Source organism: Muntiacus reevesi, chromosome 5 (assembly GCF_963930625.1).
Source record: "Muntiacus reevesi chromosome 5, mMunRee1.1, whole genome shotgun sequence".
NCBI lineage: Eukaryota > Metazoa > Chordata > Mammalia > Artiodactyla > Cervidae > Muntiacus > Muntiacus reevesi.
In genome coordinates, this window is record NC_089253.1 from 123,945,092 (window position 1) to 123,971,681 (window position 26,590).

The 26,590-nt window shown below is 44.7% G+C and overlaps 1 protein-coding gene across 2 annotated transcripts in view; it reads left to right on the forward strand.

The window, feature by feature from the left end:
* CAMSAP2 (calmodulin regulated spectrin associated protein family member 2) overlaps positions 1-26,590 on the forward strand; it is a 92,041-nt gene that overhangs the window by 43,801 nt on the left and 21,650 nt on the right. The window contains exons 3-7 of one of the 2 annotated variants that reach the window (XM_065936342.1): positions 11,234-11,395; positions 13,680-13,763; positions 19,938-19,970; positions 22,619-22,760; positions 23,099-23,238. In XM_065936342.1, coding sequence (XP_065792414.1) covers positions 11,234-11,395; positions 13,680-13,763; positions 19,938-19,970; positions 22,619-22,760; positions 23,099-23,238 — 561 coding nt within the window. The remainder of the gene's footprint in view (positions 1-11,233; positions 11,396-13,679; positions 13,764-19,937; positions 19,971-22,618; positions 22,761-23,098; positions 23,239-26,590) is intronic. The other variant, XM_065936341.1, reaches the window with a different exon arrangement.

Here is a 26,590-nt window from a genome sequence, read left to right on the forward strand (position 1 = left end):
TCTCCAATTATTGTGCCCAAAATGTTCTTTATAGCTTTTCTTTAACCCTTTTCGGATCAGAAGCCAATCAGAGATCATCTGCTTCTGTTGTTGTCCTGCCGTTTTTGCTCTTCCACATCTGGAACAGTTACCCCCCCCCCTTATTTTATTATTAAATCATGACATTAACATTTTTGAGGAATGCAAGCAAGTTGGCTTCTAGAATATACCCTAATCCTGATTTATCTGATTTGTTTCCTCCTGATGAGGTTCAGATTGCAATCTTTAGACACAAATGCCATGACATGAGTAGGTGGTGTGTATTATATACATGAATGCTATGACATGAATAGGTGTGCGTGATATATACATGAATAGGTGGTGTGTGTTATATATACATGAATGCTATGACATGAATAGGCGTGTGTGTTATATACGTGAATAGGTGGTGTGTGTTATATATACATGAATGCCATGACATGAATAGGCGTGTGTGTTATATACGTGAATAGGTGGTGTGTGTTATATCCATGAATGCTATGACATGAATAGGCGTGTGTGTTATATACGTGAATAGGTGGTGTGTGTTATATATCCATGAATGCCATGACATGAATAGGCGTGTGTGTTATATACGTGAATAGGTGGTGTGTGTTATATACATGAATGGTATGACATGAATAGGCATGTGTGTTACATACGTGAATAGGTGGTGTGTGTTATATATGTGAATGCTATGACATGAATAGGCGTGTGTGTTACATACGTGAATAGGTGGTGTGTGTTATATACGTGAATGCTATGACATGAATAGGCGTGTGTGTTATAAACGTGAATAGGTGGTGTGTGTTATATACGTGAATGCTATGACATGAATAGGTGTGCGTGTTATATATGTGAATAGGTGGTGTGTGTTATATATACATGAATGCTATGACATGAATAGGCGTGTGTGTCACATACGTGAATAGGTGGTGTGTTATATATCCATGAATGCTATGACATGAATAGGCGTGTGTGTTATATACGTGAATAGGTGGTGTGTGTTATATATCCATGAATGCCATGACATGAATAGGCGTGTGTGTTATATACGTGAATAGGTGGTGTGTGTTATATACATGAATGGTATGACATGAATAGGCGTGTGTGTTACATACGTGAATAGGTGGTGTGTGTTATATATGTGAATGCTATGACATGAATAGGCGTGTGTGTTACATACGTGAATAGGTGGTGTGTGTTATATACGTGAATGCTATGACATGAATAGGCGTGTGTGTTATAAACGTGAATAGGTGGTGTGTGTTATATACGTGAATGCTATGACATGAATAGGTGTGCGTGTTATATATGTGAATAGGTGGTGTGTGTTATATATACATGAATGCTATGACATGAATAGGCGTGTGTGTCACATACGTGAATAGGTGGTGTGTGTTATATCCATGAATGCTATGACATGAATAGGCGTGTGTGTTATATACGTGAATAGGTGGTGTGTGTTATATATCCATGAATGCCATGACATGAATAGGCGTGTGTGTTATATACGTGAATAGGTGGTGTGTGTTATATACATGAATGGTATGACATGAATAGGCGTGTGTGTTACATACGTGAATAGGTGGTGTGTGTTATATACGTGAATGCTATGACATGAATAGGTGTGTGTGTTATAAACGTGAATAGGTGGTGTATGTTATATATGTGAACGCTATGACATGAATAGGTGTGCGTGTTACATGCGTGAATAGGTGGTGTGTGTTATGTACATAAATGCTATGACATGAGTAGGTGGTGTGTGTTACATGACATGAATGCCATGACCTGAATAGGTGGTGTGTTATAGGACATGAATTCCATGACATGGGTAGGTAGTGTGTGTTATACACCAGGGTGGTGTTGAATCAGTCTCATCGTGTCCCGTTACTGGAGACTCTGAGGGTGACCACGTTTCCTTTGAAGCATGGAGGTGTCATGTGGGCTGATGTTTTGACATTTATTGGCTTGTTATGCTCCCCAGTGATGCTCCCTCTTCTGGTTCTAGCATCTCTGGGGTGGGCTATGCCTGAATCAGTGACTGCGTTGGTGGTTGTGATATTGTGATTTAAGAATTCTCTCATTCCTTGTCCATTTCTACCTAGCATTGCTCTGTGAAGACGAGCTTTCCCATCCTCCTTTCCCCCTTAGTGACTGTCACTGTGCACTCATAGATTCTTTTTTTTTTTTTTTTTTTGAGTGTGTTGTAATTCATTCTTGTCATTCATCTTTTTTATACTCATGTAGGCTTGTGTTTGGCCAGTGGGTGCCCCTTTAGGCCGGCTCCTATATCCTTTTGACAGTTTTTAAATCCTTTTTTCTTTCTGACACAACTAGATATTCCAAGCTTCCTTTGTGCTTTTTTTGTCTCTGACTTGGAATCAGCTGTTTTCTAAAGAGGCTTGGGTTTATTTTAATGAGGAGATGTTATTTAGAAACCAGGATCTGGGTACAGGTGCATTTATCGTGTTCTTGCTTCTAGGCCCTTTCTTCAAGATCCCAGGGGGGCTGCTGCACCCTGATCATGTAGGAACACACAGGCCGTCCCCAGCCACACCACCCTGAACGCACCTGATCTCGTCTGAACACACTGCGGTAGAGACAGGGCTTCCCGGGTGGCTCCATGGTGAGGATTCCGCCTGCCAAGCCATGGGTTTGATCGCTGGGTCGGGAAGATCCCCTGGAGTAGGAAATGGCAACCTACTCTTGTCTGGAGAATCCAGTGGACAGAGGATCTTGGAGGGCTACAGTCCATGGGGTCACACAGCGTCGGACACGACTGAGGAACTGAGTGCTGGAAGAACATACACGTATCGCAGGAGTCCTCAGTCACCCAGAACTGACACCCGGCCTCAGTCTTGCGACGAGCGCCTGCCCAGGGCCCCGTCCGAGGGCAGCGCTGGCCGCATGCAGCTCTCGGCGGGCCGTGGCGCCGCCCCCAGTGCCCCCTCCGCCGGCCCGCGTCCCGGCACCTTCTCGTCCCCTCGGCGGCCCGCCTCCTCATGGGAACGGCGGCTGCCTCGGTCACCCCGCTTGTTCACAAGGACACCGAGGGCCCTGTCCGGGATGACGTCGCGGGTGTGGAGTCGGGGTTGAACACCGGCGCTCTTCCTGCCGTCACTGGCGCTGCGGGACCGGAGGAGGTGCAGGCCCGGGAAGGGGGTGGGCTCTCCGAAGCCCCCGCTGGCCTTGGCTTTGGGGCGATGGCACGGTCAGTTTGCTGCGATGAAGGGCTGTGGAGGCGAGATTCCTGCTAGGAGGCTGGCCTGGGCCCTCTGAGGTTCGGGGCCAGGAGGTGCGTGATTTTTGATGGCTGGCCACACTGAGAACCGCCGCTGCAGCCACTTCCTTTGTTTACCGTGTTTATTTGCTACTGGCTGCCCTTCCTGTCTGTGTCCGCCTGACAGAGCCTTAGTTAGCGTCAGCAACTTGCCCTTTGAGGTTGTTTGTTTTGAATAATATGTTTTTTTAGGAATTTTTTTTTGAGGTGGACCATTTTTAAAGTCTTAATTGAATTTGTTACAGTACTGCTTCTGTTTTCCCACACGAAGCATAGGGGATCTTCGCTCCTCAACCAGGGATCACACTCTACCCCTGCACTAGACAAGGCTCGCGGTACTTGTCCAGTTGAGGCAGAATTAAATGGCCGCTGAGCGGGTGTCACTGTGCTGAGTTACCTGCTGGTGACCCTACGGTTTGCCTTTCTCTCTTTCTTCACATGTCTGACCCGGTAGGTCTGGGTGAAATAGCAGTGTCAGTTCAGTGTGGTCACAAGCAAATGTCATGTGAAGGGTTTGGCTCTCTTGGATGGCGCCTCCCTCGCCAGGGCCCAGGGGTAGCCCGTGTTCCCCGCGGTGTAGCACAGTGACCGCCCCGTCCATGTCTCGTACAGGCTGGAGGGTGGGTGCAGCATTGCTGTGTCTGGGACAGCCCCGATCCTGCCGCAGTCAGAGCTCAGCCCTTTGCCACTTGGCAGTCCTCTGTCTCCGTCCGGGGCCCGCTCGGCGGTCCTCTGCCTCCGTCCGGGTTAGCCTCTGTCTGGAGGCCACTCAGTGGTGCTCTGCCTTTGTTTGAAGGCCAGTGCTTTTTGCCCCTAGGACTAGCCTATGTTTGATAGGCCAGTTGTTTTTTGTTTCATTTTAAACTTGTGAGATCTTAGTTCCCTGACCAGGAATTGAACCCAGGGCCGTGGAAGTGAAAGTGCCGAGCCGAGCCGTGACTGTTGGCTGCTTGTGGATTCCCACGACAGGCTGAGCGTTTGGTGTGCTAAGATCTTGTCATACAGGAGGACAGACATTATGATTGGAAATAAATTTTCTCTGGAACATTTCTACTCTCATACCAACTATAGCAACCTCTCATTTTAGCTATTAAAATAATTAAGGTTATCTAAGAAAGATCATAAATGATAATCTTTTCAAGTAAACCATGTATACCTTTTATAGAATTAGCTAGTGCCTTAAGAAAGTGAACATAAATATCTGTGGGAGGAAACTAGAATTAATTTAGTATATTTATTTTTATCATCAGTTCATACATAAATATTTTGTACTTAAATTTATATAGAAAGCAAACTTATGGTAATAAACAAATGTTTAATTCACTTTTTAACAATGTCTAAAATATGAGGCTGTCTAAAAAAGTCAGTTTTGCTTCACCTTGAAGTCCTTTGAAGGACACTTTGCAAACACATGGATATGGCTGCCTGCCTGCCGCAGCGCTGCGGTGGTTTATAGGTGTTCACACTGGAAAGGAGGCAGGGGAGCATCAGAGGTTCGCCTGACAGGGGGGGCAGCTGAGATGCAGCAGCCGGCACACAGTTCGTGCGTCCCGCGTGCACCGCGCCCTGGCTGGGGAGCCCCCAGGGCACGGGGCGTGAGCAGTTAATGTGACTGGGGCGGGCAGCTGAGGTGTGTCTGACAGAGCGTGCAGTTCATGCCTTCCAGGGGTCCTGTGCACTGGCTTGTGTATTCAGAGTGGTTGACCACAGTCCCTGTGAGAACAGCTTCATCAGAAAGAAGCACTCCCCCCACCCCCCGCACCGAGCAACCCCTGACCTGCTCTGTGTCTCTCTACAGTGCTCCGTTCTGGACATTTTATATAAATGGAGTAATAGAGTGTGTGTGTGTGTGTGTGTGTGTGTGCGCGCGCTCAGCATTGTTTACCAGGTTCCCGTGTTTGTCGGTCTTTACCAAGTTACATTCCATTCAGAATACCTCGGATGTATCATTTTTGCTTACCCGGTCATCCGCTGCTGCTGTTTGGCTACTGCAGTAATGCCGCTTTTGTGTGAGCGCGTCTTGCTTCCCTCTGCGTCCAGCTGAGGGCGGGGGCGCTGCGCCCGCGAGAACGCTGCGTGGCACTCCCCCAGGCTCCGCCACCCTCACAGCGGCTGCGTGTGTGACGTCCCCCGCAGCGGAGCACGAGGGCTCCTGCCTCCCCACGTCCTCGCTGGTGGCTGTTATTATCTGACTTTTTAATTACAGCCTTCCTGGTGGGAAGTGGTGTCTCAGTAGGGCTTTAAGTGCTGTTTTCCTTGTGTCTGTGTGTAAGTTAACGATAAATGAAAATTATGGTAAACTTGTTTATATAAATAAACGATGTGTAAAATTTCATTTTCTGAACCAGAATTAACTTTGGCACACTGGTGTGATGTGTGTGTGCTGTGAACCATCTTAGCAGCATCGTTCCGGGTCTCAGCATTCCTCTTGGTCTGTTAACTTTGCCCCCCTCCCCCTCGTCCCTGCAGGGGGCGTGGGCCCAGGCACTGGCCACTGTGCCACAGGGCTGGAGTTCAGTTCAGGAAACATTCTTTTGGTCCTGTATCTGCACCTGATAAAAGAATATCAAGAGCCGTGAAGTAGTAGAACTTGGGTCTCATTCATCTGTGAGGCTCGTTAGCAACCGTCTGGCCAGCAGCACTTCAGTGCTCTTTATTTAGCAGCCTTAACCTTCATTTCTGATGCATGCAGGTGACTGATTTTTGTCCAGACCCCGCTGGTCGGAGGTAACGTGACCCTTTAACCCAGCTCTGGAAGCTGCTAGCGGCTCCGTGAGCTCCGGGCCTCGTCCTCGCCTTTCACTGAGATGCAGGAAGCACCCAGCCTTTCCGCCGCTGCTCCCGGGCCGGCTCTGCGCTGCCCCCTGGTGGCCGCCTCCTCCGGCAGCGCCCGGAGGTGCGCGGGCTGCGGGCGGGCGCCCCCTGGCGCTCTGTGCGCGCCGCCGTTCCCCGCTCTGGCCCGTGACCGCGCGTCTCGCGGCGCCGCTGGACACGCGGTCTGGAGCGCCGCTCTCGGGGCGGCGGCGGCGGCGGCTGCCGACTCAGGCTGTGCGACCGCGTAGACGGCAGCCCACAGGCGCTGTGCGACCGCGTAGACGGCAGCCCACAGGCTCTGCCGTCCCTGGGACTCTCCAGGCCAAACAGGCTGCTGTTACTATTTGGCCTTAATTCTTGGGGTAAAATATTGAACGTGTGTATTTAATTTAGAGACATAAATCAGTCCAGATGGATTGATTGTAGCCTACCATTTATTTTTCACTGTTGATCTTTTCTAGATTCATTATGTATACAGTTTCTGTTATACACAATTTTTAAATTACTTCTCCACATTATAAAGTTAAGGGGTAAAAAAATAATACTCAAATTTGAAGATTCTTAGTTTAAAAGTAGGTGAACATCTTATGGAAATGTCTGTAAGCACAGTAGTGGAATAATTTTTAAATTTGTTCTTGAATTTAGGAGTATTTTGAAGTAATCAGTGAGATGAAGTTTGTTCTGAAAATATATTAGTGATTTTATGTAATGTTCTGCATATTATTATAGGGTCATGTCTAAGCAAGTTTTACTTTTATTCTTTTCCTTTCTCTTCCCGTCTTATGTATATTATAGGTGTATTCAGGATGTGTATGTACACACACGTATGTCTCCCCATGTGCATGTTTGTCTTATGAAAATTATTACAGGTGTTGCTTTTTCCACTCCGTATTGTGTTGAGCACATTTTCTCCTGTTGTTAAGTAGCTTAGGAGAGCATGAATTCTTCATTGTGGTTGTACCATTGCTTCCTTTCTTCTTGCATATAATTGAGTAACGGTCAATTTCATTCATGCAGGTCTTTTTTTCTCTCTTAAATCTTATCTGTGGAATAAATTGCCAAGAGAAAGAGTCTTAGTGAAGAGGATGTGAATGGTTTTACAGCTCTTGAGATGTTTTTCCACTGTTTGTTCAGTACAGTTATGCTTTGGAATGCTGTTAAGCCCTTGTGCTGGGAGCAGAGCTGAAAAAGACAGGGTCCCGCCCCCTAGGGCTCAGGTGGGCAGAGAGGGCACGTAAACCCTTGCGTGAAGGGCACACAGGGTGGACACCGAGTCCCCCCGAGTCTGAGGGAAGACCCAGGGTCCCCGGACAGTAGCAGCCTGACAGGGAGGTGGAGTGTGTGAAAATACAACTTGAAGTTCATGTGCTTGCTTTTCTTTCTTGAGTATGATGTCTATTTATCATTTCCAGAACATCTTTCTTGCCTCACTAGCTGATTTAATTTCTGCCAACTGTATGACACAGTAGAAGGAGCGCACGGATTGGGACAGACCATTAATTTTCAGAGCTTCTGCTTCCTCACGTTAAGAGCATGAGTGATGCTTCCTTCCAAGCTTTAAGGGTTAGAAAAGGTGTATGTTATCTCCAGTCTTAATTCAGAACAGATTTGAAATGGAACAGCTGGTATGTTAGTAAAGTACTCAGCACAGCATCTGAGTCAGCACTGGTTTTCTGTTGGCCATTATCAAGCATGCTGCTTCGGACAGGCCCCTGCCCTCCCGTCAACACTGCTGAGTCTTCAATGCCCTGGTCCCCCACCCCCGAGTCAAGCCTGCCTCCTGACCTCCAGAGCCGAGCTCACGCCTCCCTCTTTACAGTGAGCAGTAGGTTAGCGCCTCTCCTTCCTTCAGCCCCTGTCTGTTGCCAGGCGCTGTGTCAGATACAGGTGATGCGAGGGTAGCTCCGGAGATGCCCTTGCCCTTGGAGTCTCGCTCGCTCACCAGGGAGCCAGAGCCCGTCCTGTGGCCAGCCAGTCTGCGGCGCTCACTAGCCGCGTGCGTCCGAGGCCACGCCGGGACTCAGTCAGGACTCGGTGCCCCGTCCTGAGGCTCGTGCACTCGCCATCTCGCAGTGCTGTGTGTCCAGGCTTCAACTCACACGGGGCGCTGTGTTGGTGACATCTCAGTGAAACTGGGAGAAAAGGAGGATTTCGTGCTAGTGCAACAGCGCCCTGCAGGGTGCTGTCCTCGCTCTGTAGGGAGAAAGAGCTGGAAAGGGAGTCAGAGAGGGTGACAGACCCGGAGCAGAACTTGCCTGCAGTGAGGAGGGTGGGGTGGAAGCCGGGCGACAGGCGTGGGGACAGCGGAGCTCTGCCACGGCTGCTCTGAAGGGAGGGAAATGCAGGTTGTGAAGCGGATTGGTGGGTGGAGCCAGCTAATAAAGAGCGCTCCCGTTTTTAAGGAGCTTAGACTTTACTGTGTAGAAGATGAAGTCGACTTTATGGGAGCATGAGATGATGGCATCTCTGATTTGGAAACATAACTAGTCCCCAGTTTATAACATCTTCAGAAGTCATTCCACGTGGATTTAAGGTAATAAAAAAAAAAGTATACTTTTCTTATATTCTTGGGGAGTGTGGAGCCTTTTGTAAACTTGGGAGAAATTGCAATCATAGAGGAGAACATTAAGATTGGCAGGTTTTACCAAGTAAATATTCAATATTTAGACCTTCTCTGCAATATAATATTCAGTTCAGTCAGTTTAGTTGCTCAGTCATGTCCGATTCTTTGCAACTCCATGGACAGCAGCACACCAGGCTTCCCTGTCCACCACCAACTCCCGGAGCTTACTCAAACTTATGTCCATTGAGTCAGTGATGCCATCCAACCATCTCATCCTCTCTCGTCCCCTTCTCCTCCTGCCTTCAGTCTTTCCCAGCATCGAAGTCTTTTCCAGTGAGTCAGTTCTTTGCATCAGATGGCCAAAGTATTGGAGCTTCAGCTTCAGCATCAGTCTTCCCAATGAACATTCAGGATTGATTTCCTTTAGGATGGACTGGTTTGATTTCCTTGCTGTCCAGGAGACTCTCTAGAGTCTTCTCCAACACCACAATTCAAAAGCATCAATTCTTTGGTGCTCTGCTTTCTTTATGGTCCAACTCTCACATCCATACATGACTACTACATAAACTACAGCTTAGACTAGACCTTTGTCAGCAAAGTAATGTCTCTGCTTTTTAATATGCTGTCTAGGTTGGTCATAGCTTTTCTTCCAAGGAGTACTTGTCTTTTAATTTCATGGCTGCAGTCACCATCTGCAGTGGTTTTGGAGCCCAAGAAAATAAAGTCCGTCACTGTTAACATGTTTCCCCATCTGTTTGCCATGAAGTGATGGGACCAGATGCCATGATCTTAGATTTTGAATGTTGAGTTTTAACCCAACCTTTTCACTCTCCTCTTTCACTTTCTTCAAGAGACCCTGTAGTTCTTCTTGACTTTCTGCCATAAGGGTGGTGTCATCTGAATATCTGAGGTTATTGATATTTCTCCTGGCAATCTTGATTCCAGCTTATGCTTCATCCAGCCCAGCGTTTCTCATGACGTACTCTGCATATAAGTTAAATAAGCAGAGTGATAATATTCATCCTTGACATACTCTTCCCAGTTTGAAACCAGCCTATTGTTCCATGTCTGGTTATAACTGTTGCTTCTGAGTGTGCATACAGATTTCTCGGGAGGTAGATAAGGTGGTGTGGTATTCCCATCTCTTGAAGAATTTTCCAGTTTGTTGTGATCCACATAGTCAAAGGCTTTAGCGTAGTCAGTGAAGCCGAAGTAGATGTTTTTCTGGAATTCTCTTGCTTTTTCTGTGATGCAGCAGATGTTGGCAATTTTATCTCTGGTTCTTAATATAATATTACATTCCAAATAAAGTAGAAAAGCCAAAGATAAGCTGGAAAAAGGTATCTGATGATTAAATGACACCTAATAAGTAATGAGCTCTTGCAGATCAAGAAATACAGAAGGAAAGGTGACCTTCTCACAGAGAAATATAAGCCAGAGGTATGAGCTGGCAGGTTTCTGAGGAAAAAATACAAATATTTGCTAAACGTATGGAAAGATGCCCATCCTCATTAATCAGAGAAATGTGCTGTCTGAACAGGGGAAGGTTTTTAACCTCCAGACTGGATAACAGATGATTAAAAGTGCATTATGTTTGATGTTGACCAAAAATGCGGGGAAACAGGCACCCTTGGCAACACTCTGGGGGGGAGATGAAAGCTGCCCCACCCTTCTAGCGAGCAGATTCGTGATTGTTTCTCAGAACTGCACGTGTGGTTGCCCTTGGGCCCAGCAGCCCGCAGTGAAAGTCATCCCTGGAGAAATACAGGGTGGTGGTGTGTTTACGATGCCAAAGGGCAGGAGGCAGTGTGAGTGTCTACCTGGGGGGTGGGGGAGTACAGTTTTTGGTGAGAATACGTTCCAAACCATGGACACTGCTTGGGGAGTAGGAGGGGGACAGGGAGCTTTCGACTTTAGGAAGTTTGTAATGTTGGGAAATTTTAAGACCTTTTCCCCCTGCCCTCGCCCCAATGTAACATTTCTGTATGAAACTACCCCTCTTGAAAAACAGCAGCAAAGGAAAGAGTAGCAGTCCTGTGATAGATGCAAAGGATGGGGAGGAAGCTGCAGGCGGGAAAAGCAGGGGCTTCTTTGCCTTGTTGGGGTGAGAAGTGGTGGTGTCTGAGCTGGAATGGAGGTGGGCAGACAAGGAGGCGAGACTCGAGGGCAGTTTAGGAGTGGAGTCTGTACACGGCTCCCTGCGGACGAGAGAGAGCTCGCTCAGAGGTGATGCTGAAGTCTGCAGTCGTGTTGTTGAGTAAATAAATGATCGTGACCTTCTCAAAAACCAGGAAAAGCAGGACAAGGAGCCTCCTCTGAGTAGGAGATGATGAGCGCCTTGAATGGAGACCCTCAGGGAGCATCTGAGTGATAAACTGGTTGGGTTACCTGAGCTCACCCCTGGCCTGTGTGTACCCTGTATGCTCTTATCAAGGCTTATTGTTCATAGCCTTTAGTTCCGCTCCCATTTGTTAGGCAATGTTAGTAACATCTAACAGTATAAAAGCAGCCGTCTCTCAGAGTGATTCTAACGGTGGTTTTTGGTCTGTCTCCAGAGCGCTCACTTGGCCATGATCGACACCCTCATGATGGCTTACACCGTGGAGATGGTCAGCGTGGAGAAGGTGGCCGCCTGCGCGCAGCAGTACTCGGCCTTCTTCCAGGCCACAGACCTGCCCTACGACATCGAGGACGCCGTCATGTACTGGATCAACAAGGTGGCTGCTCCCCTGGGTAGCAGCGGTCTTAGAACCATGGACACCGTGCCTCCCCACTCTGCACTGAAAGTCTGTGCCCCCCGCAGAGTTGTATGTTGACCTCATGACCCCCAATGTGCTGGTGTTCGGAGGTCCTGAAGGCTAGCCCTCACGTGGGAGTAGGGTTGCTCTCTTCATGAGAGAGACCCCAGAGAGCCACCTTGCCCCTTCTGCGTGTGAGGAAGCGGGCTCGCCAGGCCCAGTCTGCTGACACCTTGGACCTCCCAGCCTCCAGAATCCAAGAAATACATTTCCATTGCTCACAGGCCACCTGCCTCTGATATTCTTGTTGTAGCAGCCCAATCGGACTCAGACAGACTCCACTACTCTTTTGTTTTAAGTCAAAGTGCAAATTAAAGTCACGCAGTCTTACTTAACAGTTCCCATTCCCTTTAGACTTTAAAAAAAAAAAAAAAATGGTTAAAATGGTAGAAACAGATTTTATGTATTCTGCAATATCTATCATTACATTTTATGGTTAATCTAGTTGATATCAGATTAGTACAAAATTCAGAGCACTCCTGAGTAGGGAATATACTCTGTGGGTGCTGCATAAATTTTTTTTGCATCCAGGAATGAAATAAATTTTTCATATTGCCAATTAGACGATTTTTAGGTTTGCTTGAGTGACGTGTGTAAGACCATAAATAAATAATGTAGTTAGAAAGGCTTGTGCCGGAAAGCTGAGCCTTAGAGAAAGAAGAAGAAGCTGTCAGGTGGGAGACCCGAATCAGGCTGCAGGCCTCACTGGCCTCTCGTTGGCTTCTGGGCCTCTGCTGGGCCTCGAGACTTGCTTGGATGAGGCCGTGGTTCTGCTGGTTCCGGGAAGCTGGGACCCTGGCCTCTGTGTAGAGCACAAAGAGCTCGTGCTCAGTGGAAGCAAGCACATCGACCACGGTGGGTCTGAAGCAGATTTTCAGCCCTGCACACACCGGGATCCCTGGGGACCGTCTCAGAGCCATCATCCCCCAGACCACGCATGGAGTAGGTTTCCTTCAAACCAGCAACCACGCTCAGAGATACCAACAAGTCAGGTCCTAGCTTGTGAGTGGGGGATTCCGAGTCAGAGCCAGCTCATTTCTGTTTCTGCCGTCTCTCAGGAAGAGTGTTTTACACAGCTGAGTGAGTCGATGCTCTGAGATCTGGCATGCAGCAGCCTTACACACCAAAGCACGTGTGTGTGCTGTTAACTCCTTGTGACGCCTCGCGTAGAGTTGTGGGTAGAGAAGACTGTTAGCAACTGCTAACTAAGTTTATCCTAAATTAAAATGCTCCAGTCCTTTTTTACAAGCACAGAACTGAATTTCAAGCAACAGAATTTTAAAAATCATTGATTTAGTTTACAATGGTTGATAACAGCATTCATATTTTCTAGATTGCCATTATTAGTTAATTTGAGGATTTATTTATTGTTGTTGGAATGACTTTAACATCAGTAACTCAAAATCTGAAATTATCTAAACTATTCTCAAGAAATACTTGACAGATTGTTTCTTAGTCATCTTGAATTATAGGCTGTTTGAACAATCTGATAAGTTAGATCTTCTCCCTGAGAAGCTCCTATATACAAAAGTTTTTCATGTATTTTAACTGTGACCTGTGACCACACTAAACCCCACTCATGATCCAGGGACATGCCTAGGAAATCACAGGTTAAGAATTTAATCCAAACAAAGTGTTTTCTACTGATAATGAAAACGTGAATTTTAAGGAAAATAGTTTTCACTTATTAGTCCTAAAAGAGATTGTGAAAATTTTTACAGAAAAATAGTTGTATTGTTTCCTAAGCTAAAGGAGAAGAGGGCAGCAGAGGATGAGCTGGTTGAATGGCATCATTAATTCAGTGGACATGCGTTTGAGCAAACTCCAGGAGATGGCAAAGGACAGGGAAGGCGGTGTGCTGCAGTCCACGGGGTCGCAGAGGGTCAGGCATGGCTGAGTGTAAACTACAGCAAGCATGAAAACTGAAGTTATCAAGCACCTTTTTTCCCAGCACTCTAGCTAGCTCCTAACATGTCGGTACTCAGCAAGTATTTGGTAAAGTAATGAATTAATTTTAGGATTTCAAACAAAACATCTGTAAATACTGTAAAATACTTTTTTCTTGTTGGGAAGATGAGAGGTTCTGTTCATTTGAGTGGGCCTGATATTTGACATCAGAGATCTGAACACAGGCATTTTAAGTAGGTGTTATTTTATTGTTACATTTGACTATAAATTAAAATTAATATTTTCATATTTTAAGGTGAATGAACATTTGAAGGATATAATGGAACAGGAGCAGAAACTGAAAGACCATCACGCAGTGGAAGCTCCAGGCGGTCAGAAGGTACGTACGTGTTCCTAAGGGGGAGAGAGTGCTTTATGAGGGCCTGCGTTCACATGTGTGTGCTGTTTGGGGAAATGTTCATCGTTGTGTTCATCAGATTATTTCTGGTGATCTTAACTGTACCTAGGAAACCTTGCCATAAATGCCAGGTAAGTAGAAGTGCAGAATGAACGTTAAAAGCTGGATGATGATGTTTAGGAAAGATTGTTAATGATTAGAGCTGAGTTTCTGAGATTCTTATGGCAAAAATAATGGTTCTGCCTTTGTTTGGTAGAGTTATGAAACAAGAAAACAATTTCCAATGTATCAACCGTATAGTGACTTGTAATAAGACCAGCCTCTAAAATTATTCCAGGAATTGTAAGTTGTACACATGGTTATTCTGTGAAGAAGAAGAAACACTGACGTGGATTTATTCTTTAAAAATTCTTGAACAGGCTTTTACAAGTTTCTTCTCTGAAGACCTGTGTGTTTGTTGTATACTGAAACCTAAAGTGTATTTCCTGCCATATAGTATATCTTACACTTTCTAAAATGTGTTACAGGGAGAGCTCTTGAAACTTACTGTTCAGCATTTCAGTTGGGGTATAAGAAGTTCTATTATTCAGAGACTTTATTTTCCATTTGGGTTATTTTGAGTATCTTAATTATTATGCAGCACTTCTCTTCATCTTGGACAGAGGCTGCTGGCCACTGATGCTCTGTGAGAGGAGGGGAAGGGAGAGCCGCTTTGTGTGTAAGCAGCCTTGCTAGGGAGGTTCTGCCCAAGACCAGCAGCTTTGCCTGAATTTGGTGTTGGGATCACCTGACCCGCTCTCGCCCTCTTGCTCCCGCGGCTGACCTTTCCCCAGTGGAGGTGGGCCCCACCCACTGCCTTCCCCAGCCCTTTACTGCCCCGCTCGCCCTCTCCTGCCCTCAGGCGTAAAAACCCTTGCCTTGGAGATGGATCTACTCCTGTCTGCTGTTTTGCCCCAGCTCTGATCAGAAATCACGTTCAGCAGCATCCTGAGTGCGATTCGCTTAAATATTTGGCTTAGTGCATATTTTTATTTAGCACAAACACAGCATTTGTGCCTTCATTTTCTTTTCTTCCCTTTTGTTTTCTATGTTTAATTTTTTATTGCAATACAGTTGACTTACAATGTTGTGTTAAATTCCGCCGCACAGCAGTGACCCTGTCACACACATGGACATGCTTTATCTGTTATTTCCCATTGTGGTTTATCGCAGGACCCTGAGTATCCAGTCCCCCGCACTGTGGGGCAGGACCTTGTTCCCCCCCATCCTGCACGTGGCCCCTCGTCCACCCCTCCACAACCCCCGTCCCCTTGGCAACCGCAGCTCAGGTGTCTGTCTGTGAGCCTGTTTCTGTTTCATAGACTGATTTGTGCCATGTGCTGGGTGCAGTACCTTCATTTTCAAATGAATTTTATCCTTGTTCTCATTGTTAAGGTGTGTGGGGAGGTGTTCATGTCACAGCATTTCACTGTGCAGGACAGGGGTCCTGAGCAAACACACGGCCACGCACGGACAAGGTCGGCAAGTCTCGCTCTCTTACTGTCCATGGGCATGTCAGCTTTCGAGCCATATGGCTACAAACAGAATCACTGTATTCTTGATTTTCATTCTCGCAAAGCAAATTCCCCAACCTTTTCTCCTTTTAGGGAAGAGAGGTCGAGTGGTTTGCTCTTTCTCCTTGCTGTGCCGTTGGTAAGAGGCCACCATGCCCTTTGCCCCCTCAGCTGCTGCTCTCAAGGCAGAAGCCTGGGGTTTGTCACTTCCCTCCTGTGGACGGAGCCTGGGGTGCTGCATGGGGACTGTCTGATCTCTTGTCCTGTCTAGCGATTCTCTGCTCAGATGTTCAATAGGATTCATTTTATGAAGCTTCTTTCTATATCTATCTTCTGGGTAAAATATATGCTCTGTTGAGGGATACTTGTACTGTATATTATTAGTGTTGGACCAAAATTAAAATTCCAAAGCCATTTCAGTAAATTATTAGACCATCATCTGACCATCTATTTCTGATTGTTGGACTGGGTGGTGCTTTAAGAGGGAGGCATTTTAAATAGTGTCCTAGGCAAATGTTTTGATTAAACAGGTTACTGATGTTATTTTCTTTATTTTCTTTCAAGTTTCTCTTTTGGCTTCTGCTACTCCTTTTGATTCTCAATTGTGAATTTCAGTTAGATAGTTTTTTGGTATAAGTTGCATGAGCATCTTGTATTTTTATTTGCACAATCTGGCAGCCCTGCTTTAGCAGTCTCTCACGGGTCAAAGCCCGCGACGTGACGGCCAGGGCTCTCTCGCTTAAGGGCTTGTCCCGCGTGCTGCGGGGAGTGGGCCCTGGTCCTGGGCAGGAGACTGCTGCCACTGCCCTGCCCGGGGCCCTTCCCTGCCGTGGACCTTACCTCCTGTGTCTGCAAAACTAAAAGTTTGGATGAGTGGCTCCTAAACTCTGTGACTAAAGTGATGCTCAATTTACATGTAGTAAACGTAAGGGACTCAAAATGAAAGGTTAGTGAAAATTGTAAGTAATTGGCTATCATAAACTTTCACATGTGTATATATATATATTTAAACATTTTAAAAATTCAGACATGGTACCATGATTTTTTTTTCTCCAAGGAATATTTTATAAAGATGATTTGGTCTGAAGTGACTTATATATGAGTTAGATAACCTAATACCATGATTTTAATCTTTGTCTAAGAGGACTGTAAAAATTAGATTTAATAGCTTTGTAAATCAGTCTTATGCATTTGGACACAAGACCCTACAAAGATTTGGATTGGTATGGACTTAATATAACTTGTTAAGAACATTTATTTTGAAATATTTCAGACTTAGAAAAAGTTGCAAGGATAGTTTGCAAGAACCCTGTATGCCCTTTTGGTAACATTTTGTAACATTTCCTATGCTTACATGTGTGCCCTTGTGTTACATGTTGCACACACAAATATGTATGTGCATACATTTTTCTGAAACATTTGAAACCAGGTTTCATACATCATGGCCCATCACCCTTAATATTTCGGTATTTCCCCAGAACAGAACTGCTCACTCACACAGCCGCAGGACAGGTAGCTTAGTGTCAGCAGTGTGCTTTGATCAGACTTTTAGCCTGTGTTTTAGTTTTGTCAGTCATCCCAATTGTATCGATACTTTATACTTTTTTCTACACTAGGATCTAGTCTGAGATCATATAATGGATTTAAATGTGTATCTTTCTCATCGTTTTGAATTTGGAACAGTCCCTCGGCTTTTCTTTTTTGTGACCTTGACATTTTTTAAGAATGCACGGCATTTTCATAGAATATCCTTCAATTTGGTATTTTTACTGGCATTTCCTTGCAGTTAGATTAAGCTGTGCTTTTTAAGACTGAGATACGACGTGAAGTGTCTCCTTCTCACAAGATTGTATCCAGAGGCACATGATAGCCATTTGCCCCTGTTAGATGAAAATAATTTTGATCAGTTGGTTAAGATATCATTTGGTTTTTTTGACTGCGTGGTTATTATTTTCCCTTTTGTAGTAATTTGAGAGGAGATACTTTGAGACTGTAAATACCCTCTTCCTCTTCAGCATTTCCCTGCATCCTAGATTTAGCATTTGTGGGTGACACCTACTTCAGTTACTTTTACTGTGGTGGCTACAAAATGGTAATACTCTAGCGCCATCATCTCTTCCATGTTTGTTAGTTAGGGTTATACTATAAGCAAGTCTGAGCTCATCTGTTTATCCGCCTGTCATCTCTTTATTACCTGTATGAACTGATAGATCGTTATTTTAAATGCATATATTTCTGTCCATAGTTATTCACTTATTCATTTGTTCACTCCCAGTTTTATGGAGATCTAATTGAATGAGGTTAAGGTGTGCAATATCATGGTCTGACTCACACATGTCGTGAAATGATCGCAATAGGCTTGGTGAGCCTCCATCACCTCATAGAGATACACCACTGAAGAAACAGAAAAAACATTTTCCCTTGTGATGAGAACTCTTGGGGTTTACCTTGACAGTTTTCATATGTACCATGCAGCAGTGTTAATTACCATGTTGTATGTTTCATCCCTACTACTTATTATCTTATAACTAACTGGAAATTTGTACCTTTTGATAGCCCTCATCTAATTTTGTGTGTATTTATTTTTGAAATAAACTGTATTGGGGAATAATTTTAGTTTACAGAGCAATCCCAAAGACAGTACAACTTTGTCCAGTTTCCCCCAGTGTTAGCATCTTATTATTATAATCATGGCCCTTTTGTCAACAACAGGAAAGTAACGCTGGTGCATTATTAACAGTGACTAAACCACAGACTTTTTTAGATCCCACCGGTTTGTGTTCTGCCCAGGTGTTCCATCCAGCATACCTGAATTGGGGTTTGTCTCCTGTGTCTTGTGATGAGATTTGGTGCATGGGCTTTCAGAGAAGAACATCACAGAGGTGGTTTCACCTCGTCTCTTCGCATCAGGGAGCACGTGACATGAACACGGCGTCACTGATGGTGTCCGCGTGATCACTTGGTTCATTAAAGTCGCGTCCTTCATTGTCAAGTTTCCATTTCCCCCATCAGCACTGTCTTCTTTGAAAGTGGGTCACTCAGTCCAGCCCACGCTGCAGGAGAGAGAAGTTAAGCTCCCTCCCTACAGGGTCAAGCACCTGCATCATTTGGAACTTTCCTCTAAGGGAGACTGTGTCCTGGCCACTTCCTTCCATCCTTCAGTCAGTTTTTGTAGCAATCTGGACTCGCAATCTGGACTCGTGTGTGTGTGTGTGTGTCTGTACTGGGGCTACAATCCAGTCTGTGGTGTTCACTTGTTGCTCAGATTTCCCAGCTCCAGTCATTGGGAGCTGTGTCACAGTTTTCTGGATTAGTAAAAAGTTCATGTACTGAATATTTTACAAGAAATACAGACTAACTCCTTTGTTTATCACCTGTTTTGAATAGTCCCTAGTAATTTCTATATAATGGATTCTTCTAGTATCAAACACAGGAAGACCCCCGTTGTGACATGCTGTCAGTCACCGGGACCCGGACAGTCCTCAGGGCCCCCTGCCCTGTCTGTGTGCTTTTCTCGGCTGTTACAGGTGCAGCCGCCAGAGACTTTGGTTAAACAAGAGGTTAAAACACATGTGACAGACTCTTCTGATGCAGCAAGAAAACTTTATTGGAAATGTTATCTCTTTGTGGGAAGCTGATATTTTTCTGATTCTTAAGATGACTTTTTCAGATTTTTTAAGTTCTTAAATATATGTTATTTATGTTATTTTTCCAGTTAGTCTTATTTTTACTGTTAATTTCTGTAAGAAAAACTTTCTGCACAAAAGTTTAGTACAAATTTTAACTCAGACCCCATTTAGTTTGGTTCATTTTAACAAATATTTATTTAAGGCTGCAAAAACAAAAAAAGACTGGTGCTAGGAAATATAAACAATCACAAATTATTCAGTTATTTGAAATTGTGAGTTTATTAATCTTCTTGAAGACATAAAATTATATTCTTTGAGGCACCCCTGGATAGTAAAAATAATAACATTTATAGTTTCTTTGTGTTAGTAGCTACTTGCTTTAGAGACCCTATAAAAATATTGATAGGAATTGCCAACTGTTGTTCTTTCCCATTAATTGGAAGAAATTCTTTATATCATTAAGGGAAATTATCATCATGTTCAATTCTACATTACTGTTTGCTCTTATCCATACACTTATGGAACAGTCTTCTTTTCCTTTTGGGAACAAAGACTTGGCTTCCTAATGTCTAAGAATTTCAGCGGTTGCAAGTCCAGCCCTGGAATCTCTCTACTCCCTCTTGTGTTATATATTTTATTTTTTAATATGATGTGTGATTCCGGAGCTGTGAAATAAAGTTCTTTGCTGCCAAAGTATGCAGCAGGTCCAGGATATCCTAAAAACGCATATCCATGTTGGGAGCGGAGTTGGTGGGGAGAAGGTGGTGATCTTTATCACTAGGAAACTCTATATTTTAAGCTAAATTTTCAAGTATTAACAGTTTAAAAGTGTTTTGAGAAAAAACAAAAAGTGTTTTGAGAACTGTAAACTTGGAGCTCCAGTAACAGAAGCTTTACTGTAACTTGTTAATTTTAAAAAATGCTGATGTACTTTCCCTTTCACTTTCCCTTTTCTCCTGCTGCCTCCTCTGAAGTCTCCTTCCAAATGGTTTTGGAAACTGGTTCCTGTAAGTTTGCCCAGCTTCTTCAGCTCACTCTCCAGAGATGTCATCGTAGAGTGTCATTGTATTGTTTGTGTCATGCTGGTACGGTCATTTCATGTAATTCCATTAGTCACAAGTGGAGATTGGATTGTAAGGTCTTTGATCATAGTGCAGAATAGAAAGACCTAAAAAATCTAGCCAAAGTTTGGATTAGCAGCTTTAAAGATAATTTAAAGTGTAAACTGGTCTGTCAGTACTTGCAGACTTGCAGTAACCAGGTAAGAAGAAAGTGTGGGTATAGATTTGTACTGGTTTTAATAATGTCAGTAAAAGCGAGTATGAATGACACATGTAAATTATTTGTATTATAAAGTCATCTTTTTGAAAGAATCATTTCCTTTTGGCCTGACCTTTAGAAGATACTTTTTGTGTAATAAAAAAGTGACAGATTCTGTGTCCCTCTCATTACTGAATCTAAACTATTAACAGATTCAATTCTGGTTTGACTTCAAGAGTAGATCTTTCTGGGTGAACTCTGGGGGTTTGACCACTTAAATATTTTTCACCCTCAGAAACAGACGTGTAACTTAGAAGTCCACCACAATGTTGAGAGATCGAAAATACATCCCTCTTAAATGCGAGATGTCTTGGTTTGTAGAAAGAGCAGTACGTTTCTAAAGCACCAAGCACATTCCAGAAGTTCTGGGAGAACCACACGACTTCAAGATTAAAAGTTGGTTTCCCTGATATGCCTTCTAGGCATTATCTTCAGGAAGATGTTGCGGCCGGCCACTTAGAAACCGTGGATCGTCTGGTCCAGACCGTAGGCCTCTGTGGCTGCAGCCTTGGGGATCTGTGTGCATGTGCCCCTCGGGAGAGCACAGCGGGACACAGCACACAGCTCAGTTCTTTGTTCCGTGACCCTGGGCGCTCGGCTCAGTCCACTCCAGACTGTGGGCCCTGGAGATCCGGGAAGTCTGGCGCGGAGCCCAGCCACTGGAGAGCGTTTCCAGAGACCGCTTTCTGTCTCTCACCGGCCCAAGGAAGTGGGGCTGGGGGGATCGGGAAGCCAGAGGGGCAGCGGAAGGCTGGCGAGGCCCTGGGTGCCACTCCCCCTCACTCCTGACTTTCATGCTTGAGTTCTAAACTGTCCACCAGCAGCGAAATGAGGATGTTTACTAAGGATTACATAAGCACAAAAATCAACTGAAGAACTTCTGTAGTGCATGGATGCGATTTTTTCTGAGTATAGGTGCGCTATACCATTAAATACAGATTCTAGTCCCTACTGATTGATTCCTAAGAACAATCTTCTCTGAAATTCTTCACAAGGGAAAATGTTCCATGAATCTTGTTCTTGAGTAGCCAGTAAGGCGATATAGGAATAAATATTTTCCCTTGAGTGTGTGTGCTTCACCACCAAATAGTAAATAGGAAATCTGACTTGACCACCAAATAGTAAATCTCTTTCAGTAAGTTATTTTTCTATTTTTATTCTCACCAGAATATTATATTTCATAATAATACTTTAATTATGAAATAGAGATGACCAGTTTAGATAGAAGAAAAATTAGTTTTGATTTCTTAAAAACCTATATTCAAACATCAGTAAGCACTATAATTATAAATTTTGCTAATGAAATAGTTCAGTGTGCGTTTTCATTAAGTCTTCAGCATGATTTTTCTCAGTTTGAGGAGAGCTAGTAGCTAGAGACAGCTAGTCTCTGGTGACCGCCGACTGTGTGCCCGTGTACGCCTCGCACTTGACGTTCATCATCTTTCTTAGTCCTCCATGTCCTGTGAAGTAGGCACTGTGATTGTCCCAGTTCACAGATGAGGAACCAAGAGATGAGCATTCAGGTAACCTGTCCAAGAAGCCAGAGCTGAGAAGTGACAGCAGCAGGATCTGAGCCCAGACACTCAGTCTGACTGACGAAGCGCCTTCTCATAAACGCTCAGTTATAGAGCAGCTCTCATTTTTAGGGAGCTGTCTTACAAATTTGTATCCGTCGCACCAGCCAGTCTTTAGAAAACAAGAGCTGCTGCTTTTCTGAGAGGGAGCGGAAACCTTATACTTCTCTGTTTTGGGTTAATGAAACCTCATCCAGGAGGGTTTTCTCAGTTTCAGAGTGGTTACACTTTATTTGCATTATCTCAGCATTCAGCTGAGAAGCTAGGATTTTTTGTGGTCTGATTCCAGTTCCTCAGAGTGACGTTTCTTATCGCAAGGTCTCCTTTAGGAGTAGTTTCACACTCCTCTGGCTGTCCTTGACGCTGACGACTCCTCAGTCTTTAAGCTCCAGTCTTAATCTTTTTATACAAGAGTGTGCAGTCTAAGTTAAGTCTAATGTTAAAGCAAATTTTATCAACTGCAGAGCCACAGAACTGATAATTTGGACATTTCAAATGTCCAAAATCCATTCTGTGATGCTCTTGTATTTAAATTCTTAGGCTGAGTGAATTCATATAAATGAGCCCCGTTAAGCGCTTAGCTTCACAGCCGTGTGCTCTGGGCGAGGACAGGCCTAGTGGTGCTGGTCAGGAGAGAAGGTGTGGCTGAGCGCTGCCGGCTCTCCTGCCTCACACTCTGTTACTGACACACTGGGGCCCAGGGTACTGTGTCTTTCCTGTGCGGTGATTAGTGCTCACTTCCATCTCTTTTTATATTGTAGGCTCGTTACAGGAAGGAGCAAACCTTGCTCAAGCAACTGCCTTGCATTCCGTTGGTAGAAAATTTACTGAAAGACGGCTCGGATGGCTGTGCGTTAGCTGCCCTTATTCATTTTTACTGTCCTGGTGTCGTCAGGTTAGAGGGTAAGTGTTCCATTGAAATAGTTCTCAAGTGTGGATAGATGTAATAGATATTTAAGATGGTAATATCTAATAAGCAATGAAGGCTTTTTTTAAAGAAAAGCATTTATATGTCATTCTAGGAGGGCAGTTAGTTGCGTGAAGGAGTGCTTGGGTTCTAAGTCTTTCTGTGTGGTGACGGCTCCATTTATAGGGGTGTGTGTGTGTGTGTGTGTGTGTGTGTGTGTGTGTGTGTGTGTGATCTGATTCTACGTAGTTGTGAGCTGGTATTGTTACTAATTATAAAATGAGTACAAACTGTGTATTATCAAAATTAACCCTTGTTCTTTTCTTATTTGAAGACATTTGCTTGAAAGAAACCATGTCTTTGGCGGACAGCCTCTATAACCTGCAGCTGATCCAAGAATTCTGCCAAGAGTATTTGAATCAGTGTTGCCATTTCACCCTGGAGGACATGCTCTACGCAGCTTCCTCCATAAAGGTGCGCCCTTGCCCCTTCGATCTAAGGTTGTTGGAAGAAACACACAGCCAGGCACAGAAACACTCTAGCCGTGTTAAGCTTACAAAGTTAACTGTAATTTCAGTCAAAATAGTTTTGTTAGATTTTTCTGCTGATTTTGTTTTGTTTTAATGTGCACTTAGCTACAGGTGTCTTTTTCAATACAAAGCGTTAATCTCTGGTCCTGCAGTTGTTGGCGAAGTGGAGAAGGAGCTGGCAAGTGTTTCTGGGCCCTCAGCAGGGCTGCGGGCTCCGGGAAGAAAGGGTCCTCCCATCCCAGAGCTTGAGGCACAACCTCGGGAAAGAAAGGGGGAAGGAAATAGTAGGGTTGTCTAGAAATGAACCTTTTAAGAAGTAACTCCTGGCAATATCCTGGTGGCCCAGTGGTTCGGACTCTGCACTCCCATTGCAGGGGGTGTGGGTTCAACCCCTGGTCAGGGAGCTAGGATCCTGCGTGCCGCACAGTGCAGCCAATATATATGTAAAATTTTTAGTAGATAAATAAAATTAAAAGTACTTCCTTTTATCAGCTGTACACGTGTCCCTTGCTTCAGGACGATATCACAGGGCCTCTTAGCTTCACACCATTGCTTAGTGCCCTTCTTCCAAGAGCTGTTTATTGAGCACCTCGCACTGTTCCGGGTGGTTTGGGTGAATCAGCAGATGATCAGAGATCTGTGTCCTTTCAGAGCTTACTTTGTAGTGAAGACAGACGCGTGTCTCAGGCATGATGGCTTCTGAGCTGCGAGTTCCAGAGCTCCGTGGTGGGAGCGATGTCTTGCTGTTCCTGGCAGCTACAGAATTCCTTCTCGCCTCCTGTGCCCTTGCCTGAAGTTCGTCACTTCTGTGTAATGTCTGAGAGGAGCAGCTTTGTGTCAGGCTTGACGCCCGGCCATATTCGTGGTGCCCACCTCCCTAAAGGCTGCGGCGGGCCTCCCGCAGTAACGCTGCCGCCGTGTGCTTGCAGCCCTTGCTCTCTGCCCCTTTACCCTTGCCCCTTTCTCCTTTGCCACACGGCAGGAGACACAGCCAGCTGTGCACTGCCCAGTGACCAGAGCAGCACCCACTCCCCACTGTCCAGCACGTCGGAAGAAAGACCTTGATTGACTTTGAACAGTTACACCATTTTTACCAAAATGGAAGTTGGGAGATATTTTCATATTTAGTCTTGTTCATGCTTTCTCTGATTCTTGCCTGTTAAAAAGTTTAAATGCAACTACTATAATCTCAGAGGAAAAAAATCATCTCATTAAACACATGGAATTGTCAGATTACATTTGCTTAAGTCGTAGACCTTGGACTTCCATAAATAAAGTGTAATCCTGATGTTTAGATCAACTTACTCTGGCCATGATCCAGATATAAAGATATTTTCTTAAATGAGGCATTTTAAAAATAATCACCTGCAGAGAAGACTGTCACTCTATCTAGTTTGGTTCTCTGCGAAGTTATTAGAACCATGGTTTTGTCTTCAAATGAGTATTTTAAGACTCTGTGTCCTCAAGAAGTTGCTTGGTCCGTGGTGCTGGGGATCCCATCATGTGTTGACCGGAGCAGCAAGTATTTGTGGGGACATGGGGAATGCACCCTCTTTCCCCCCACGCTGGATGCACACACTGGTGTGCCCTGTTAGAGGGCACTTTGGTGGCATCTAACCAGACGGCACGTGCACAGACAGCTGCGCTGGTGGTGTTCCTGGAGGGTCACAGTGGGGGAGCACTGCATCTCAGACGGGACGTGGTGGAAGTGTCCTGTCACGTAGTTGAGCTGGTTAAGGGAAGGAGGCAGAGAGCTCGCAGGAGTTATGAAGAGAAGCGCCGGGTAGCACACATTATGTTTAACATGTTGTGATTTACATCTATCTTTAAAATGCTTTTTCTCTCTGTATGTACATCTGCACACATACCTAGATGCACAGGAAAAGGTCTGTAGACAGAGAAACATGAAACTGTTGGTGGTGGTTTCTTCTGACTGTGGTGGTAGGTGGTTTCTTCTTGACTGATGTGGACAAAAGGAATTTGTGGACTTCTACTTTTTATTCTGTGTGTTTGTATTCTCTGATATTGTTTATATTGTTCAAGATTGTTAATGTAGAGCTGCATGACTTTCTTAACTAAAAGAAGAGCTTTTAAATGAAATTAATTTGGTTTCATTCGTAGAATATGGTTACAGATTTGTTGCTGTTTAATCTTCGCAGATTCAGAAAGGAATTCTCTTCATAAACTTCAGTTACTGGGGAAATAATTTCTTACTGTGCTGACACCTTGTGGCCAAACCCAGTACAGTTATGTTATTAAGACAGTTATCTGACCAGGGTGCCTAAAATAAAATTTTTCCAGCTTTATTGAGGTATAATTGACACGTTGTTGTTTAGTCGCTCAGTCATGTCCGACTCTTGCGACCTCATGGACAGTAGCCCACCAGGCCCCCCATCTGTGGGCTTTCCTAGGCAAAAATACTGGAGTGGGTTGCCATTTCCTTCTCCAGGGGATCTTTTCAACCCGGGGATCAAATTCGTGTCCCCTGCATTGGCAGGCGGATTCATCACCACTGAGCCCCCAGGGAAGGCATGAGTGTAGAAGTCTGAGGTGTTCGGCGTCTTGATTTGATGCACACACGCTACACAGTGATTGCTGCCATAGGCAGCTGACTCCCTTGTCACGTCGCATAATTATCACTTCTCTGTTGTGAGCATTTAAGGTCTACTTTCAGCAACTTTCAAATCTGTAATACAGTGTCATTAGCCATAGTCATTAGACCCCCAGGACCTATTCATTTTCTTATTTCACTCACTACAGTGCCCTCAGGATCCATCTGTGTTTTTGCAAACGGCAGGATTCCCTTCTTTCCTCACGGCTAAGTAGTATTCCATTGTATATATATACCACATCTTTATCCACCCACCCGCTGTGGACACTCGGCTTGCTTCCATGTCTTAGCTGCAGTGGGCATGAACGTACAGACCTCTATTCAGGGTCCTGTTTTCATTTGCTTTGGGTTTGTACCCAGAGAGGCCTGCTGGATTCTGTGGTAGCTCTGTTTAATTTTTCGGGAACCTCCACACTGCTCCACGCTATTTTCCATACTGCTTGCGCCATTTTACACCCCCACTGGTGACGCTCAAGGCCTCCCTTTTCCCCACACCCTCGTCAGCACTTGCTATCGCTTATTTTTTGAGGATGGAAATTCTGGCAGGTGTGAGGTGCTATCTCATTGTGGTTTTGATTTGCATTTTCCTGATGATGAGTACTTTTGTTGAGCACCAAGGTCTTTAAATATTGATTAATTTCCTATAACAGACAGTTATGGAGCACTTAACAAGTGTGTTTTCAAA